Below are 19,638 nucleotides of genomic sequence, written 5' to 3' on the forward strand. Positions count from 1 at the left end.
AGGCTGCCCAAAGCCCCATTCAACCTGGCCTGAAACTCCTCCAGGGATGGGGCTCCCACAACCTCCCTGGGCACCCTGTCCCAGGGCCTCCCCTCCCTCGTTGTAAAGAATTTCTTCCTGACATTTGACCTAACCCTGCCCTCTGTCAGCTTGAAGCCATTGCCCCATATCCTGTCCCTGCACTCCCTGCTGAACAGTCCCTCTCCCACTTTCCTGTAGGACCCCTTTAAGTATTGGTGGGCCACAGTTAGGTCACCCTGAAGGCTTCTCTTCTCCAGACTGAACAAGCTCAACTCCCACAGCCTGTCTTCATAGGAGAGGTGCTCCCCTTGATCATCCTCTGGGCTCGCCCCAACAGCTCCATGTCTTTCCTGTGCTGGAGATCCCAGAGCTGGATGCAGTACTCCAGCTGGGGTCTCACCAGAGCAGAGCCGAGGCAGAATTTCTATCCTCTCAATAGTTTAGATACTGCCACTTTACCTCAGATGGGACCAGACCAGAAATCCATCCTTTTTAACACCCTCTGACACCAGTCAGACATTTCTGCAGAAAGCTAAATGGCTGCTCAGTGATGCAGACGTGAAGACAGTCTGGCCCTTCAAATTCCACCCTCATCTCTGAATCAGCTCAAATCTGAGCATGGGGTATAACCAATGTAACTCCCATTCAGCTTCCTTAACTCACCCCTCTATTCTGGTAGTACAAGACAGAAGAAGAGTTCTCTGCTTCCCTACTTGCTTCACAGTACTCAGCTTCATAAAGTCTAGACATCTATCTTTTCTTTACTAAGGAATTAAAATCTTGGTCCTGAGAGCAGGAGAAAGTTTCTCCTAGAAAGCCACTCATTTTATTGCCCTTCCTCAAACCCCTCTACGTAAGAATTCTTTTTCAGATATTGAACTGTACAACATACTTTGAGGTGAAGCCCAGTGACAGACAGAATACTTTGCTCATACTATGTATTCTAGCATCCATTTTTGAACAACAGCTGCATGTGCCTTCAGCAATAGGCAAGACCTCTTTCTTCTGCTAGTCATGTCAAATCTCTCCTTAGTGTACAAGTAGTTAACTTTTCTTCCTCAAAAAATCCCAAAACAACCCATACTAGATCTTCATTACCATGCAATCTTGTCAATCTTTCTTAAGTTTTCTCAAATGACACACAAGTTCTTAGCGATATTAATAAGTACAAAGAATGGTAATTATTTTAATGGTCATTTCAAAGGACTTTATTCTGAACATCAAAAATCCAGCAAGGATCCTTGAGGTTCCTCACCACTCATGCCTCATTTCTGGAGATTACTCTTTCCATCGCAGGGGTGGATGAGATGATGGGTTTTGTGCCTTCTGAGATTCTTGCTTTCAGAGGAATTTCTTTAATACAATAAAGAATCAACACCCTTTTGTTCTAAGTGTATTCACATTACCTTGTAATTATTCAATGCTGAAGAATTACCTTGGTCTTGTTTTCAGCGTACCACAGTAACTGCTTTCTGTATCTTCACTTGATTTAAGAGTTCACACTGGATTATTACCTATTTCTACCATCATTTGGACAAATTTGAAGGAGAGGGGCAGGGAGAGGGAACATTTTTGCAAGCAAGGTGCTTCAATAGCAAAGATTATAGTTGTCAGTGATGTCTCTTCCACTGCCCTACCTCCACAGGTCTAAAAGGCAGATGACTAATCAAGGAGATTAGTTGCAGCCAGAAAGTGCTAGAAGTACAGAGGAAGAGATGCAATTGATATATTTGAGTTACAGTGGGGAGAGGGGGAAAAAAGGAGAAACATAAACAGCTTCACCAAGTGTGCAACAGCAAGACATTTAATTTAAGCCTGCTTTATGTCATCATAGATCTCTCACAGAACACTAGCTTTTATAATAAGAGACCAGTTTGGCCAGTAAGCAAAATGAGTGCCCAAGACTGTTTAGAGACTGAGAGCAGTTTGACATCTAATTACATGAATTTATCAAATCTTTTCTCTCTATTTCAAGCATACTAGAGGCACAGTGATTTATAGCAAGCAGCCTAAATCCTTCAGTTGAACTTTTCTTCCTCAAAATAGCACACGATATATTCCAATATGCAAGCAAAAAAACGCTGCCATCCCATATGGCATATTTGCTAATAACAAAGTAAGCATTCAAGAAAGGCATTGCAACAGCCAGGAGTTTTATTTGCCAAGAATTCAGATTATTTTTTAATATATATAAAAGGTTTTTCTTTTTACATAGGAAACCAAGACAAAAGGGATGCAAGAGTTTGTAAAGACTTCAGGAGACTGCAAAATATGCCCGTGTAGAAAGCATTCTCAGAAGCCAACATTCCAAAAAAGATGACAACTGAAAACACCTACTTTGAGGCAGCTCATATCCTGACATTAACATTTCTGTGACAGGTTTCTACAGAAGAAGTTGTTACAGGGAGTTCAAGGACTTCCCTGAATTGTCAGTCTCAGTGGAGGAGCTGAAATACAAAGAGAGAAAGAATCTCCAGTTTTCCAGCTATTGACTAATGCAGATGTGTATCAGCTTCTCCCCTCACTGGAGTCTCATCCGTTTTTCAGGCGGTCCTTTAGTGCCAGCACTCTGCTGAGCGTTCTTTACAGTCTCTTTTTCCTCTGTCTTGACAGCTTCAGGGGCTGGTTCTGGCTCCTTCTTGATTTGATCCACTTAAGAAGTAACAGCAAAAGAAAGTTAAACCTCCAATTTTTATTCCTAAAATACTATTCAGGGTACTTAGAAAATACTGTTGATATCAAAGGGCAAGATTAATTTCAAAGGTATAAGAATGACCAAGGACTTAATTCATACCTCACCTATACGAATAAAAAAAAGTGGAAGAGATAAAATTCATGCTTTCCCTGTCCTGAGGTTGCTTATGATCAACTCAAAGCCTTCACATGCTTTCTTGAGCTTTAGCACCATGCAAAATCACTGAGAGCTGGACGGACTAAACTGTTCCCTCAATCAACCTTTCACCTTCTTCCTGCTTCAAACACCATTTCCTGCCTTTGGACTTTCAGGCAATGGTTTTGCAGACAGCATGAGAAGGAGCAGAATACACACCCACCCCATACCCACCCACCCCCCAATTTCAATTTTCTTGCCGTCACAGAGGATTTTTACTTCGTACTTTGCACAATCAGGCAAGGCCAGCATTCCTAACCACATCAGTAGCAGCAGCAAGGAGCTTACTGGAAGAGCAACTGGAAGACACTGCTCTATAAAGCCTGTTTTTAAAGCCTTGTGAGAATATTAAGAGTTTTACCTGGTATAGGCTTTTCTCCAGGTTTTTGCTGTGTGGGAGGAAGAAGAAAAATAAAGCAACACATCAGTGAAACCAAAGTCGTAAGTCACAGAATCACAAGGTTGGAAGAGACCTTTGAGATCACTGAATCCAACCGTTCCTGAACTGTGCTAAACCATATCCCTGAGTACCTCATCTATCCGTCTGTTAAACACACCCAGGGTTGGTGACCCAACCACCTCCCTGGGCAGCCTGTTCCAGGCCCTGACAACTCTTTCAGGGAAGAACTTTCTCCTAACAGCTAACCTGACCCTGCCCTGGGGCAGCTTCCCCTTGTCCTGTCTCCTGTGCCCTGGCTGAAGAGACCATCGCCCACCTCTCTACAGCCTCCTGTCAGGTAGTTGTAGGCAGTCATAAGGTCTCCCCTCAGCCTCCTCTTCTCCAGGCTGAACATCCCCAGCTCCCTCAGCCGCTCCTCATAGGATTTGCCCTCCAGTCCCTTCTCCAGCCTGGCTGCCCTTCTCTGGACTCACTCCAGGGCCTCCATTGTCCTTCTTGTAATGAGTGGCCTAAAACTGAACATAGTATTTGAGGTGTGGCCTCACCAATGCTCAGTACAGCGACACAATCACTTCCTTGGACCTGCTGGCCATGCTACTTCTGATACAAGCCAAGATGCCATCAGCCTTCTTGGCCACCTGGGCACAGTGGTGGCTCATATTCTTAACCTTTATGCTTAACCCTTTCCTATTATTCATTTAGAAATATAAACCCAGCAATCCACTCTGATGTATAAGAGTTGAGGGTAGAAAGGATCACTGAACATATGCTAAACAAAATCCAATTAACATTTTATAACATCCAGTTTTTTCCTCTGACAGCTGAAAGGCACTAAAGCAAGAAATAACACAGCCAGTCTTTCACACATCTGAGGGGTAGGCAGTTTTGTGAGATGCTGTAAACATAATTTCCTTTGTTCCCAAGATGAAGACCTGGTGGAACAAATAGCTATTAGAGACTACCAGAGGTAATCACAACAACTTCAGAGAATGCCAAGAATTTCCATGCTAATTAGCGAGCCACCAGAACAATGGAGTAACTAAACCAAAATAGCTGGGGTGGCTTCATTGAGCTCACAAAGCAGGAAATTGGAAGCAACAGCAAAATCTGACACCTGACAACAACAGACCCTCTGTGTTAGATAAGGAATTTGCATAATAAAATTTGCCCTGGTGGTTTTAACTACTCCTGCAACTACAGAGGGGAATCATACACTCCAATCAGAACCTCCATTTCAAATTTATTATCTACACCACGTTACCATGGCTGAAAGCACAAGAAACTCCCATTCAGTTTCATCTGTCAAGGACTTATGACTGCTTTAAGTTCTTAGTAAGTCACAGCAATACTATGGCTTCCAAGTGTCATACCTGAACAAATCTGGGTGGAAACTTTTGTCTTAGGTCTAAAAGCAAAGCATCTACCCGTTGTCTTTGGAAAATAGAACTTGGTTCTTCCTTCTTCTTGGCTTTTGGTTTAGTCTTCTCTGCAAGTCACAGAAATGTAAGAGAAAGCTGTATTAAAAGTTCTGTTGTCATACAACAAAGAGCTGCTATGAGAAACCAGTACTCAACTCTCCACCTACATTTTGCCTTTGACATCAGTTTTTTTTTTTTGCTTGTGGAAGATAGATGAAGGACAATACCTACCTCCTGCCACACTGGTTTGGCTTCTGAAAATGCACTTTGGTCTCCAGTGGGTTGAAGAGTTGACGTACAGCTCACCGCTTTCTTCTCCCACCCAGCAGTTCATCCCCACCAGCACAGAACAAGAAGATTCCTTTCATCTGCCAGCAAGTGCTAACTTACCCTTGAGACACTTAACTTCATCACTGCACATCGCCTCAAGCTTCTCCCTATGTTATCATCCCTGTCCAATAGTATCAGAGCAATTAGGAATCATCATACCTCGTTCTTCTTGATCTTTGAAATGCCACCAGTAGCCCTTGGACGGGTGATAGCGACAGTAGGACATGGCTTCTTCAAAAGCAGACTGGATTCCATGTACCGCGGTGAGCTTTCAGAACAAGAACGTAACGCAGGGTTCAATAATTTAAGGAGAAAATACAGTATCAATTCTTGAAAGCAGGGATTTTAGAATTACTATTCTATATTAACTTTTGTTCTGGGAAGGGAACTTGGGATCTAGTTTTGGACTAAGAATGTCATTTCTCTTACAAGAAGCAGCTTTTCCTAAAGTGACAGAGACTAGCAAAAGCAGCAGCTTGCTAGAACAGAAGAAATTACATCAAACCTGAGTACCCCATTTAAAAGGAAATACCACAACAACTTAAAAACATAAGTCTCATTTAAAGAGAAGTATTAGCTTACCTTAACATTCCAAAGCAAGCTTCATCAAATACGTATTTAATCAGTATTTCCTAAGTATGTATGTCATGTAAATTTTCTGCAAGTTGTGTGGCTTCAGTTATTCCGAACTTTCATCCTTAAATAACATATCCTACTTTTTGAGCCACAGAATCTTTCATTTCCACGTGGGATGCACACCGTATTAACCAGGGGGCTTTGGTCTAAGTTACTGCATAATCCATAAGATATTCCCTCAAAACAACAAAGGAGGGATTTAATCAGCCTGGGGAACAAGCAAAAGTAAAAAGCAGATGGAACACTTACAACTCTGGAGTTGATGACAGAGCCTAAGTCAGGTGCCTGATAAATCACTCCTGCGATAATATAGTAGTCGGCCAATGGAATAACTGTGGACATAAGGAAGAAATAAGAGGCACGATCAGTTTAAAGCTTGGGTTGAAGAGTGGGGATTTGTTGCTGAATTCAGTAGTAACAGCAGAAACTGCAATATTCATCTCATCACTAATGTTTTTTCTTTTTAACCTTTCTCTTCACTATGCTTTATCTGCACCTTAGCCACAGGCAGGTAAGGGGAAGAAAAAACCACGCCCAAGGTCTGCTTTACAAATAGGAATGCATCAGCTTCAAGTCCTGTCCTGCTGCAAACAAGTAACTGACCTTACAAGAGTTGGGTTTTTCAGATCTACACAAGAGCAATCCAATCAACTGCACTGGAAGTAGTTTCACCTGCCTTTGCTACTGGTAGAAACCAACAGCAATGTAAGATCTCATTCTTCTGGTCTCAAGCTTTCTCCAACTTGTACAGTCCTCTTAACTAGATTTCCTAGACCAAATGGCAGCTAAGCACATACAGAACACACCTTACAAACTTAATAGCATTCTGCTAATAATAATAATAGTAATAATAATAGTAGCACCTTCCAAAGACATTTGCTAGATTAGATTTGAAACCCCTACTTGACTGATAAAAAATCTTGTTCCTTGGAACTGAAACAAAAGGTACATCACAGTTGCCTCCGCAATTCCCTGCCAAGCATCCTTCATCTGAGAAACTGCAGTAATGCCATCAGCCCAAGGATCTTACCTATGCCTATCTTTGTTCTCAGTCCTCCAACTGTATCAAAACAGTCTGTCTGAACCTTTTTGCAGCCCTGAGGACAAGAACTTGGGAATACTTGTGGATGAGAAGCTGGACATGAGCCACCAATGTGCATCTGCAGCCCAGGACGTGGTCGGACTTCTGGGCTGCATCAAAAGAAGTGTGGCCATCAGATCGAGAGAGGTGATTCTGCTCTGGTGAGACCTCACCTGGAATATTGTGTCCAGCTTTGGAGCCCTCAACACAAGAAGGATATGGACCTGTTGGAACGTGTCTAGAGGAGGGCCATAAAAACAAACCAAGGGCTGGAGCACCCCTCCTATGAAGACAGGCTGAGAGAGCTGGGCTTGTGCAGCCTGGAGAAGAGAAGGCTCCAGGGGACCTTACAGAGGCCTTCCAGTCCCTGAAAGGTGCCTCTAAGAAAGCTGGGGAAGAACTGTTCACAAGGGCACGTAGCAGTAGGACAAGGGGTAATGGTTTTAAACTCAAAAAGGGGAGATTTAGGTTGGGTATTAGGAAAAAAGGGTGGTACATCACTGGCACAGGTTGCCCAGAGACACAGTGGAGGCCCCATCCCTGGAGACATTCAAGGTCTGACTTGATGGGGCTCTGAGCAACCTGATGTAGTGAAGATGTCCCTGCTCACTTAACGGGGTTGGACTAGATGGCCTCTAAAGGTCCCTTCCAACCTGGCACATTCTATGAGTCTATGATTTTTAATGACATGACCCAATTCATCCAGTACTTGCATTTTATGAAGCTTTACATTACAGCCTGTACCCACAGCTCTAAAAAAAAAAAAAAAAAAGAAAAGAAAGAAAAAAGAAAAAAGAATTCTTAGTATTTCCTTAGAAACAGTCACAGCTCTATACCAGAGCATCCTACTTTCCTAGTCAGGTAACTCCACCTAATGATCTGATCTCAAGATTTTTCAAAAATCCCCTCAACCAGGCAAAATCTTGGCTTACAGAATTTAAAATATAACTATACTTCGTTTTAAAAAACTACACAGAAATCCTAAGTCAGGCCTGCACCAGTCTCAAGTACTCAACACTACTTGTGAACTCAGTAAGTTTTAGTTTTCCATCCCCGTTCTCCCCTCTCAATACAATAAATTTGTGCCAAGATAAAACAAAGCACATGAGTAAGGGTGGAGTTAGGGACCCATGTGATTCAAGCAAGGTACCTGGCATAAACAGTGCAGTCCCAACATCCCAGTGTAGATCCACCAAATGCCCATTTGCATTACAATAAAAGCCTCAACACCTGTATTGTGGAAACCCCAACACTACTCTTGATCTAATAAGTGTCAAAACAGGATATTAAGGGCTACATGAAATCCATACCCAACTTTTAAAAGCCAGATTCAAAACCTTTAATAAAGAAACAACTAAAAAAAAAACTATTAAAGAAGGAATATACAGTATAAAGAGGCCATCACCTGACATAAGCAAATAAAAAGCATTGCTAGACAAGGCAATGTCCTGTACAAGGACAAAATGCAGATGCAGAGCCTAAGTCACTAAAAAAAAAAACCCCAACCAAAAAGAGGTTAAGTAACTAGCATTAACCTGGCCTTTCTTTACTATGAAGTTTACTCTGAAATAACCTAAATTATTCTATATGTATGTATGTGCAGTGAACACAGAAGACAGTCCAATAACTACTGAGATGTAGCTATGTTTAAAATTAATCTCAAACAACCAAATTTAAGGTTAACAAGGAATAATAAAGGTGTTGCATGCAAATGGGGGGGAAAAAAGCTAGGGAATTTAATTTAAAACTTGGAAAGATCATCAGTGACACTGTAAGGAGGAGTGGTGCTGTTGTCACATGATTCCCCTCATGATTCTAAAATACTCTGTTCTCAGAAGAATAACCAACACATACATGTGTGCTATCTCATCGTTTCTTACACAGGTTGTATTCTTCTACTGATGAGATGTTACTCAGCAGTATAACCAATCCACAGCTGAAGGTGCAAACTGCACAGTGCAAGAGTGACATGACACAAACAAGCATGAATAATCCCTCTACCTAACTAGTTCTCCAAAATTATTCAGATACTAGGCACTTCAGATTATTAGCTCAAATTAAACTAAATCTCATCAGCTCCAGACAAAGATACCACTGGCCTTATATCCAGATAGTTAACATGAAAACTTGTGCATCGCCTAACAGATGAATAGGACATTGCATGAGTGCTACCATCAATCTCCCACGGCAAAATACATACCAGGCCAGCAGCATCGCACTGCACTCTTCACATTTCACCACAAGATGGCAACCCCTGGTACCAGCACACAGGTCATTCTGCTAGGCAAAGTAGCTCCTCCCCACCTCATACCCTTTTATTTAGATTTAAGGCATAAAAAGGAAACCAGAAATGCTTACAGACAAATTAGGAACACATAAAAGTGACTCACTAGCACGGAGAGGAACTGAGTGACCTTACCTTGTGTTGGAGATTGCCTTTGCTGCTTTCGGATAATGAAGAGAATGGGCTCTTGGGCGTGAAGAAGGATGTACTCCACTCCAACCATCTGGCTGAAAAAGAAGCAACCAGAATAAGTATCTTCCTCAAAGTGAAATCTATAGAAAGAGGTACCTGCCAGTAAAGGAACAAGTTCTGATGCTTTGGAAGCAACTGTATGTATCGTACAGTAAATGAAGGCACAGGACTTTTGAAGCTAGTTATCCAAACCTAGCTGCACATACCCAGGGAGTTACAACAGCCTGTCATGACATCTAAGTGGAACACATTAGCAAAAAAATAATTAGCACAGCCCATTAACAATCTATCACCACAGAGGTATCATTTATACACCCGATCAGTGTATGATGTGACCATCTGCGTGTGTGATGTGAAAGCCTCTCAGCAACCGCATCTGAGCACAAGTGACTTTACCACTGAACTGGCTCAGCTCACACACTCCCTGTCATATCATGGGGTCTTTAAATAGCTCTCAAACATCTCACTTGTGCTCAGTGTAGCAGATGGGGAATGGCAAAGGAAGTTAACTTCTGCATACTGCAATCTCATCACACAACCATCTGTGATCAGTTTATTTACAATGCTCACTACTTTCATTATCTGTACTAAAAAGCCATCTCTGGAGGAATTACCTACCAATTATGGTACAGAGCCAGCAGGCCACGGAAGCCCAAACTGTGAGCTCAAAGTATCCTAGTATAAACAGCATTCACCACAGAAAAACATTTAACTATGTTACAATTACAGGAGTTCTGTTGAGCTGGGAAGATCAGAGAAGACAGCTTTTCTAAATCAGAGAAATATCTGAAAGGTGATTTACTGGAGTCTCAGAACATACAGGGAATCCTTTATGTTTAACACCTTCTTGAAAAGGCATAAGAAGAAGTACAAGACAGCCAAATTAAAAAAAAAAAAAAAAGGCAAAAAAAGCTAAAAAGCTAAGAAGCTGGGCTCCCAGGCAAGTGTTGGGACTGAAAAATACAGAATAGGAGTTTTCCAGCATGCTTCCAATTCAACTGTCAAGGCCACTGGATGGAGGGACAAAAGGACGCTGCACAGGAAGCAGTTCCAAATGACAACTTACTTCAAATGGTCCAAGGTCATCCGCTGCATTTTGACAACTTCATTGTTACATGTTCGGTCATAAAACGGGTTACTTCGCTCTGAGAAATAGTCCAACACACTCCCATTGTTTAATATTGGAATCCAGGAGCTGTCAACCCAGGAAATTCCCAAGAGATTATCTGGAAAGAGAAATCAACAGTGAGTACCAAAGCAGAGAGAAACACTACAAATACTTCCAAGAATAAATTGCCACCAGTTAACACTTATAGCAGTAAAAGGAGGTGGAACACAGCCTCACACAGATCACTTCTAATTAAAAACACGTTTCATAGATTTCAAATAATCATTGACATCCTTTAACCCTCTGCAGTTCTGCTGTAGGCACACAATAAAAATGTAAGGTGGTTTTATTACAGCATTTTTCTTTCCTTGCCTGCTAGCATACCTTTACACCTCCAGACCGTGAGCAGGGTCTGTGCTCACACGTGTGTACGCTGTGTTAAGGGGAGGGAATTTGCTCTGGTGCTGCATGTAACATTACCATACTGCAAAAGCTCTGTGGTGGTATACACAGTTCATTTTGTGAACCACAGCATTAGCTGAATAGAAAGACAGCTCCTTTGAAAAGCTAGGTCTCTGGCAAATTGACTTCACTAAATTAAATTAGAAACAGGGCAGGGGCGAAAAAGGGATACACCCCTAGATGAAATCTAAGGCTGATCATGTTTAAAACAGTTTATTTCTTACAAAAATAAGTTTCCAAGCTGTAAACTATCATGATGAAAAATATGTAAAACATTACAGATATCTATTAATTTAACCAAGTATTCTCTTTTGTTAAAGCCAATGAGTAAACTACTGAAAGAAAATACTGGTGTTGGTAACCTAAGATGTTTGCTTATTAAAACACAGATCACTACACTACCACAGCAGCTGTTTATGTTGTGTTCCAAAGATGATTATTTTTGATGTGGGAAAAGTCTATGTTAATTAAAAAAACCTTAAAGTGGCAGACAAAAATACTGTCTTTAGGCAGATGTTTCCCAGTTGTCCTGAACAAGAGATTTGATTCCTGACCCTGCAATTAATCTGCAGCAAATTTCTTATTCACTAACCCAGCAGATATCACAGAAATCTAACCACCCATTGTTAACAAAAGCAAGCTTTTTAAATCAAACATACTCTCTAACCTGCAAATGTCAGTTAAATACCTACAGATCTGGGGACATTTGACTTAAAATCCATGGGTTATTTTTTTTAATCGCACTGCAGCAAAAAGATGTTCCTCAAGCAGATCAAAGAAAACAGTGTCAACAATTGATTCCACAGTCACCAAATCCACTAACAGTAAAGATCCATAGGGCTCCTTGAAAAGCACCCTGAAGTTCACCTGTTTTAAATTACAGCAGCATGAAATATAATTTCCAAGACAGAAAAAAGCAGGGAAAAAAGGCATGGTTTAAATATAGAAAAGGTAAGTGATGAGAAGTCATCGAAGACCAAATGAAGAACTCATATTCCCTTCTGGCAGGAAACATTCCCTTACATTCACGCATTATATACACACCCAAACTCACACTTTACCATTCCACTGTGAATATTTTACTTCTTCATGCTTAAGGATGACTGGATCAGTTCCAAAAATGTCAGCTCATGTACTATTAGCAGCTTCTCTGAGGAAATTAATAGAGTCACACTAGCTGCACAAGAAACAAGCAGCAGAAATAGTCAAGCACAAACTATTTCGCCTTGTTAATCTCATTCATTTTATATTACATACACTATTCCCTCTCCTTATCATAAAAAAAGAAATCTCAGAAATATAGCACTAAGATCTGTTATTAAGCACCTGAGCTGTGGTAGTGCTGATTATCTTAAATGCCCTTCAAAGCCAACAGACAAGCCTTCCTTCCCCAAAAAAACCCAAAATCTTCACCAAGTGCTTGCATTCTCACCACAATAAAGTCTCAGATTTCAAATACAAACTTTTTGTGCTTGTACAATAACTACAGTTCTCAAGAGGAATGTCAGATAAGCTTCAGGTACATATATGTACAATGATGTAACTAGACTGATAAATGTATCATAAACCAGAACATTAAGTTAAGCTTTCAGGCTCAAATATCCATAGGTGCTTAGGGCCAGTATTTATAATTGCCTTCATAACCACCAAGATTGTTCTTTCAAACTATTCTTTCAAAAAAAGGAGAGGAAGAGCAAAACTAACCACGAACCTGACGTGCCAGTTATTCCTGTTAAGAAAGGAGTAGTTCTGTTGATTCTGAAAACGAGCAAGAGAGGATGGTGGCCCTGTTTTTCCTGTTACTTTCAAAAACAGGACATCTTTTTAATAGAATTTGCATCACAAATGCAAACAATAAAGTCCTTCTGACAACAATGCCAATCTGCCTTGAGTGTCAGGACAATTTGGGAGATAAGACAGCAAACCATGGCAAAGGTAAGAGGACAGCAATTCACACAATGTGCTGTTCCTGGCCTTGCCAGCTAGACAGCCCAACAGAAGGCTTTGACAAACTGAGAGGAACAGTAAAGTAGTTTGATAGCTTAGAAGTATGCCTCGAAATCTTCTTAATATATTGAATCATATTAGATGTGATAGTTTTGGGCCCCTCACTACAGGAAAGACATTGAGGTGCTAGAGTATGACCAGAGCTTGTGAGGGAAATGAAAGACAAATGTTATGAGGAGCAGCTGAGGGAAATAGGGCTGTTTAGTCTGGAGAAGATTGTGTTGATTTAGCCCTGGCTGGAGACACTCACCAAAGTCTGTCTATCGCTCCCCTTTGTATTTGGACAGGGGATAAAATATATATTAAGAGGCTTAGGAGTCAAGGTAAGGTCAGGGAGAAAATCATCCTGTCATCAACCACATGGGCAAAACAGACTCAACAGCATGAAGGAAAGAAAACTACCTAATTTATTACACGACACTAAAAAGAGAACATTGAAAACGGAGTCGGGAGCACAACCAGATCTTAAAACACTTTCCCCCCACCACTCCCTCCTTAGCAGACTTTAGTCAGAATTTTGCTCCCTTCCTCCCTCCCACTGTGGTATGGGGTGGGGCAGGGACTGGGGAAATGGGGTTCTCAGTAGCACCTTCCCCCCAGCCCTCCATTCTCAGCAGACTTCCCTTTAGCCATGATCTTGCTCCCTTCTTCCCCCTGATCACAGTACAGGGGGGCAGGGACTGGGAAAAATGGGGTTCTCGGTTACTTCTTCATGAGCTGTTTTCCTCTTCCAGATCTTAAAACACCTCTAACCTCCCTTCCCTGCTCCCTTCTTAGCAGACTTCACTCTAGTCGTGATTTCACTCCCTTCTTCCCCCAGATGGCAGCACAGGGGGGCAGGGACTGGGAGATGGGGGCTTTGGTCAGTCCCTTGCAAGTTGGTTTCCTTCTCAGCCTGAGGGGGGGGCATTCATTCCACACCCTCCCCCTGCTGCACCGTGGGGTCTCACCCACGGGAGACAGTCCTCCATGAACTTCTGCAACGTGAGTCCTTTCCCACAGGGTTTTTTCTCTTTCATCAGCTGCTCCGCTGTGGATCACTGCTAGGGTGGGCAGTAATAAATCACAATGTCTCTCAGTCCTCCACGGGGTTCCAAGCCTCCTCCCAGAAAACCTGTTCTGGCACATGTATCTCTCTCTCATCTCTGCACCAAAGTAAGTTTAGATTGGACATAAGGAGAAATTTCTTCATAGAGAGGGTTGTTAGGCATTGGAACAGGCTGCCGAAGAGGGTAGTGGATTCACCATCCTTAGAGTGACTTAAAAGATGGGTAGATGCAGTTATTAGGGACATGGTTTACTGCTGGCTTTGGAAGGTTAGGTTGATCATTGGACTTGACTTGAAAGGTCCCTTCCAAAAAAGACAATTCTATGATTCTATAAAAAAGTTTCAAGGAACTTGAGTGAATTAAGACAGAAGGTTCTCACAGCAGCTAATAACTTAATACAGCACTCCCACATAGCTCCTTACAGCAATCTGGAACAAGGCAGCCAGAACAGTAAACAGGACTGCAGACATCATCACACAACAGGTAGATGAGGCACTTTGGGAAATTGTTTAGTGCTTGTGGTCATGTAGGGCTGACAGTTGGACTTGATCTTGAGGGTATTTTCCAACCTTGATAATTATACGATTAAGTGAGATCACTTTTTTTTTTAAAGGACTTCTTTTTTTAAAACTTCTGTGATATTTTCAAAATTAACCCCTCACAAGCTTTTCCTAAATACCTGCTCTTGGCATTCTCTGAGGCTCCAGCACACAGGCTTTCGGTGTGATTCCATTCAGATGCACTTTTAGAGAAAAAAAAGAATTCCTTTCCTATACCCTCCAAATTCCCCAGTCCTCTCTCAAAGTTCAAGCTCTTCACAGCAAATTAACTTGTACTTCCTAGCACCCAGCCCGCCTCATCACATCCACACCACCATTATGCTTAACTCGCTGCTTTGGCCTTGTGCAAGTCCCACCCACGCCGGCGTTCCCCACTTCTCTAAGCGCCTCAGAGCTACATCAGAGCTGCTCCCTTATCAAAGAATCACAGAATCATAGGGGTTGGAAGGGACCTCCAGAGATCATCGGGTCCACCCCCCCTGCCAAAGCAGCTCCCTAGGACAGGGAAGCCTGTCCCAGGGCTCTGTCACCCACACTGTGACAAAGTTCTTCTTCATATTGGTGCAGAACTTCTGTGCTCCAACTTGAGGCCATCACCCCTTGTCCTGTCCCCACAGACCACTGAAAAGAGGCTGGCCATTTCGGTCCCCCCTTTGTCTTCTTTTCTCAAGGCTGAACAGTCCCAGCTCACTCAGCCTTTCCTCATAGGGGAGATGCTCCAGGTCCTTAATCATCTTCATAGCCTCCTCTGGACTCTCTTCAGGAGATCCCTGTCCTTTTTGTACCAGGGAGCCCAGAACTGGACACAATACTCCAGGTGGGGCCTGACCAGGGTCTGCAGAGCAGAGGGGGAGGATCACCTCCTTTGGCCTGCTGGCCACACTCTTCCTGATGCCCCCCAGGATCCCACTGGCTCTCTTGGCCCCCAGGGCACACTGCTGGCTCAAGGCCAACCTGTCACCCACCAGGACGCCCAGGTCCTTCTCCACAGAGCTCTTCTCCAGCAGGTCACCCCCAGCCTGCACTGATTCAAACGGTTGTTCCTTCCCAGGTGCAAACATCTCCCCCGGACCTCCCCATCCCACCCACCAGAAGAGAGGCTCGTTTCTCCTGAGCACACCCTGCTTCACAGCCAAGAAAACGACTTTTTGCCCAGTCCGTGCCCGTCCCCCACCCCAGTTCCCTCTCGTGCCACCAGCGCTTCAGCTCCGCCGCTAAACTCGCGTTCAAAGACACGGGCCCCAGCCAGCCAGGCCGGTGGCCACCGCACCCACGGGCCGCTGCTGCTCCGCGCACAGCCCCGCGGAGAGAGCTCAACCCTTCGTGCTCCGCCTCGACAGGGAAGCGGCCCTTGGCCAGGACCCGGCCCGCTAAGCGTGTATGTCGTTCGTCCCCCCCACCCCGCTTTACCTCGGATATCCACAGCCGCCATGGCCGCGCTGCGCGCTTCCGCCCGGCGCCCTGACCGCGGGGAGGCGGCGAGAACAGGAAGCGGGGTAGAGCGGCGGCGGCGGCAACCGAGAGGAGAGACAGAGCGGCTCCACACCCGGCGGGGACGGGAGGGAAGGGGCGGGCGCGGGGGTGAGGCCTTCGGCTGCGGGGCGGGCCCGGCCACGGGGAAGGGCCGTCCAGGGGAGGGGCGGAGGAAAGGGAAGGGGGAAGAGAAGGGGGAAGGAGAAAGGGAAGGTGGAAGGAGAAAGGGGAGGGGAGGGGAGGGGAGGGGAGGGGAGGGGGAAGGGAAGGGAAGGGAAGGGAAGGGAAGGGAAGGGAAGGGAAGGGAAGGGAAGGGAAGGGAAGGGAAGGGAAGGGAAGGGAAGGGAAGGGAAGGGAAGGGAAGGGGAAGAGAAGGGGGAAGAGAGAAGGGAAGGGAAAGGAGTAGAAAAGGGGAAAGGGGAAAGGGGAAGGGGACACACAAGTGTGAAAGGAAGGGTGGCGCTGCCCCAGTCTCCCACACAACTGCAAGGTGCCCTGCTTTTCACCCATGAGCGATGCGTAACCAGAACAGCAGCACTACTGAGGAAAACGAAATCCATTTTTAATGCTAATTTGGAGCTGTTTGTTAAAAAAAAACCCAGAGATGCAGGGATTTTACATTGATTTTCACCCCATCTTGGCCCTCTGGTAAATGGCAGTCCCTTTCAAAGTGCGAGAGACGTGGGCTATGGGTTCCTGCTGAGCGGCACATCCATCCTGGTTGAGTGGGCTGGGGCAGCCCTGATTTAGACTGTTGTGTGGGAGTAATGCAGGACATCTGAGGTCACACCACCAGAACACTACATGGTACCTGTCCCAAGGTTTGGTCCACGGCATTTTGAGTGTTAAGAGATATCGCCAGTCAGTTACAGGGTGAAGAACAACATTCAGTGGGTGGAAGAATATACACATGTTGAAGATGAACAAGCTTTTTATTTAGACTAATAACTACAATCTACCAATCCACTGTACAGAATGCCCAACACCCCCGTGTCCCGTTAGTGTAGCTCCATGTGCCTGTCTCACAAGAGCCTTTGTGGAGGGCTGCCAAGATCAGATGTTCAGGGTCTGTTAAGTGAGCGTGGGGGTTATCACCTCACTGATGGCACATCTGCGAGGTAACTGATGATGGATCATCTTCCCCTTCTCTTGGCAACATGTATAGTGTGTATAAGTACAGGAAAGGGATATTATTATTGTACAAGAGCAACCAAAAAGTTAGGACAAACCAGAGCCAATGAAGTGTATTTGCTTTTTATTCAGTCCTCTTATACTGATGCGTTAGGATGGACTTTAATTGCACAACCACATACTCCTCTGGGTTGTTTTTACCCCAGGATTCATCTCGTTGAGTATGTTAGAGTCACTGTATGCCTTGCAGATGCATTGGGTTTGTTTTCTGTGAAGGAGAGCTGCCTGCAGAACACATGCTTTACGTGTTTCAGACATTGAAAGATGTCAAGGTATGAAGTAAAGGTTACAGAAAGTAACAGGATCAAATAGTTAAGGCAGAAGAATGCTGCTTTGGAGAACTGGACTCCGTTCTTGCCAGTGACATAGTCAAACACTACATTAATGAAGTTTTTCTTCAAACTTTCTGAGTTGTCCAGTAATTTCAGTTCCTCATTTGTTGTAGACCAACACCAGGGATCCAGCTTAAAGGTGTGCTGAGCCTTTGCTGCAAAGGAAAGTTATGGTAGTCATGTTTTGTATGTTTTATAATTCCCTGCTCTCTGAGAAGTCCAGTTCTCTGAAATCTCTCTCAGTTCAAGCATCCAAAATAAGATCTTTGTAATCGCCGTGCCTCAAGGCTGCATCTCTAAAAGGGGAATGATATCAGGTCCCAGATATTTAGGACTTAGGTGTTTAGGAAAATAAAGTACTGAACAGATGAGCACTGTCCATCCTTAACACCAACGGCAGAAGAAAGCCATGAAAACATAGTAGTTTTCAATGGCACAACTACATTCAAAATAAAAACTAACCCCAATGTTTCCATTTTCTTCCAAGCACTTGTCTGTGTTACTGAGACACTGGTCTGTGTAACATACTTCACCAGGTAATTCACATGCGCGCACACTGCAGATCCCCATTCATTAGTTAACTGCTACTCATTAGCAGTTTCTACCTTTGCCAAACACTTCTCTCTAGCATGATCCATAGCAGTGTATTTCCAAATAATACTATGATTGGGTTGCCATTCTAAACCAAGTGTTTAAACATCCCCATCACCAACGATCCTCCCAGAGAGCAGAAAAGCTCTCCAGGACATAACAGCCACCCTTCTGGAGCATCTCTGATGCCATCTCGTTCTATTTTTGTGCAAAGCATTTCCCTTCAGTAACAAATGGGAACTCAACCTCCATTTTAATTATGCATGTGGTCCATCTTTCCTGCTGACTTTGCACCTCTCCTCAGCAAGTGTGTCTTTGGATGAATTAGGAGCTGAAAAGCAAATACTCCTCTATGGGAAATAATGGGGTTTGATGGCTTACAATAAATCTGCAATTACACGGTGAGACTAGGTGAAGCACTGCTGGAAAGAATTGTTCATCTGATAACGTTTTCACCTTCCACTGCAGCATAAAAGTCTTGGGCTTTTTCACTTGGCTTCCTCTGGAGGGAGAGTCCTAATGAGTATTGCGGTTCTGTCCTTGTCAGCAGGAGGTGTGGGTTACAGATGGAGAGCTAATGAAAGCTATCAGGTAAAATGAGGAATTTATACACACTGCTTTTAATGTCAAAGAAAGGCACCTTAAGCAATGGCTAGTTAGAAGTAGTCATTCGATGTGTGTGTGTGTGTGTGTGTGTGTGTGTGTGTTAAAAATACATAAAATACTTGGATATAAACAGGCACCTTTTCATGCCCTGTCATTTGGATATCATTTAGTGTCACCCTCCTGCTAGTGGAATTATTTTTATGTATTCCTCTGATCAGAGCTAACAAGGAATCTCATTCTACTGTGGTCCCCTCTGCTAGGGACTCCACATACATATATCAAAAGAACCTGCCTCTATTTGACAATGTTCGTTATCTCCAGTGGATGTAGGTTGGTAACACTAAGCACTCCAATCATGTTCTGGGTACAGTGGGGACACTACTAAGAATTCCCTTTATAATCTCAAATGAACAGAGTTAAATTGAGAGCACTACATCTGCAAATGGAAGGAAAACTATCTCTGTGCGCACCTCTAGCAGTCCATGGAGACTATTACGCCATCAGGTGAAAAGTGTTGGTTATGAATCTTTAGCATTACACTCTGGGCAGTTTCCAAAACATATTAGAGGCTGCTGAACAAGTGCTTCAGATTTCACCAACCTGCATTTGAACTCATAGATTAATAGTAAAAAGCTCCAAGTCCCATTCCATGTTCTGGGCAAATCTAGTTCTGCAGCAAAGCACAAGGGAGATTTAAATTCCTATGCTAATGCAAAATTGCTAGGCTTTAATTACTTATGAAATGAGCATTTTGCTACTGGTCTTATAGTAAATAGGAATTGGAATTGGTCTTTTGAATGCTTATTTTCTGGTTTGAGGGAAAGACATTAGAAAAAATGAACAAACCAGTGACAGAAACCTTTGGGCAATGCAAAGAAAATGCTGAAATCACAAAATTTTAAAGGGGGGAAGGGGAAGCTTTGAGTGGGATACTATGAGTTCATCCCCCTTGTTTTGTTTTAACATCTTTGCTGGTGAAGTTTCCTTCTTTCCACCCTGAAAACAAT

General features: G+C 43.5%; 1 protein-coding gene across 1 annotated transcript; it reads right to left on the reverse strand.

Annotated features, from left to right (window-relative positions):
* Nucleotides 1-1,841: 1,841 nt before the first annotated feature.
* MED6 (mediator complex subunit 6) lies at nucleotides 1,842-15,889 on the reverse strand. Its single transcript, XM_084263440.1, has 8 exons — nucleotides 15,849-15,889; nucleotides 10,319-10,478; nucleotides 9,196-9,287; nucleotides 5,945-6,027; nucleotides 5,219-5,327; nucleotides 4,682-4,797; nucleotides 3,273-3,300; nucleotides 1,842-2,673 (listed from the first exon to the last, which is right to left on the reverse strand). Exons 1-8 carry the CDS (start codon nucleotides 15,868-15,870, stop codon nucleotides 2,543-2,545), a joined length of 741 nt encoding a protein of 246 aa, XP_084119566.1. The 5' UTR covers nucleotides 15,871-15,889; the 3' UTR covers nucleotides 1,842-2,542.
* Nucleotides 15,890-19,638: the final 3,749 nt, after the last annotated feature.

This window comes from Gallinula chloropus (genome assembly GCF_964237585.1).
Source record: "Gallinula chloropus genome assembly, chromosome: 4".
In the NCBI taxonomy this organism is placed as follows: Eukaryota; Metazoa; Chordata; class Aves; order Gruiformes; family Rallidae; genus Gallinula; species Gallinula chloropus.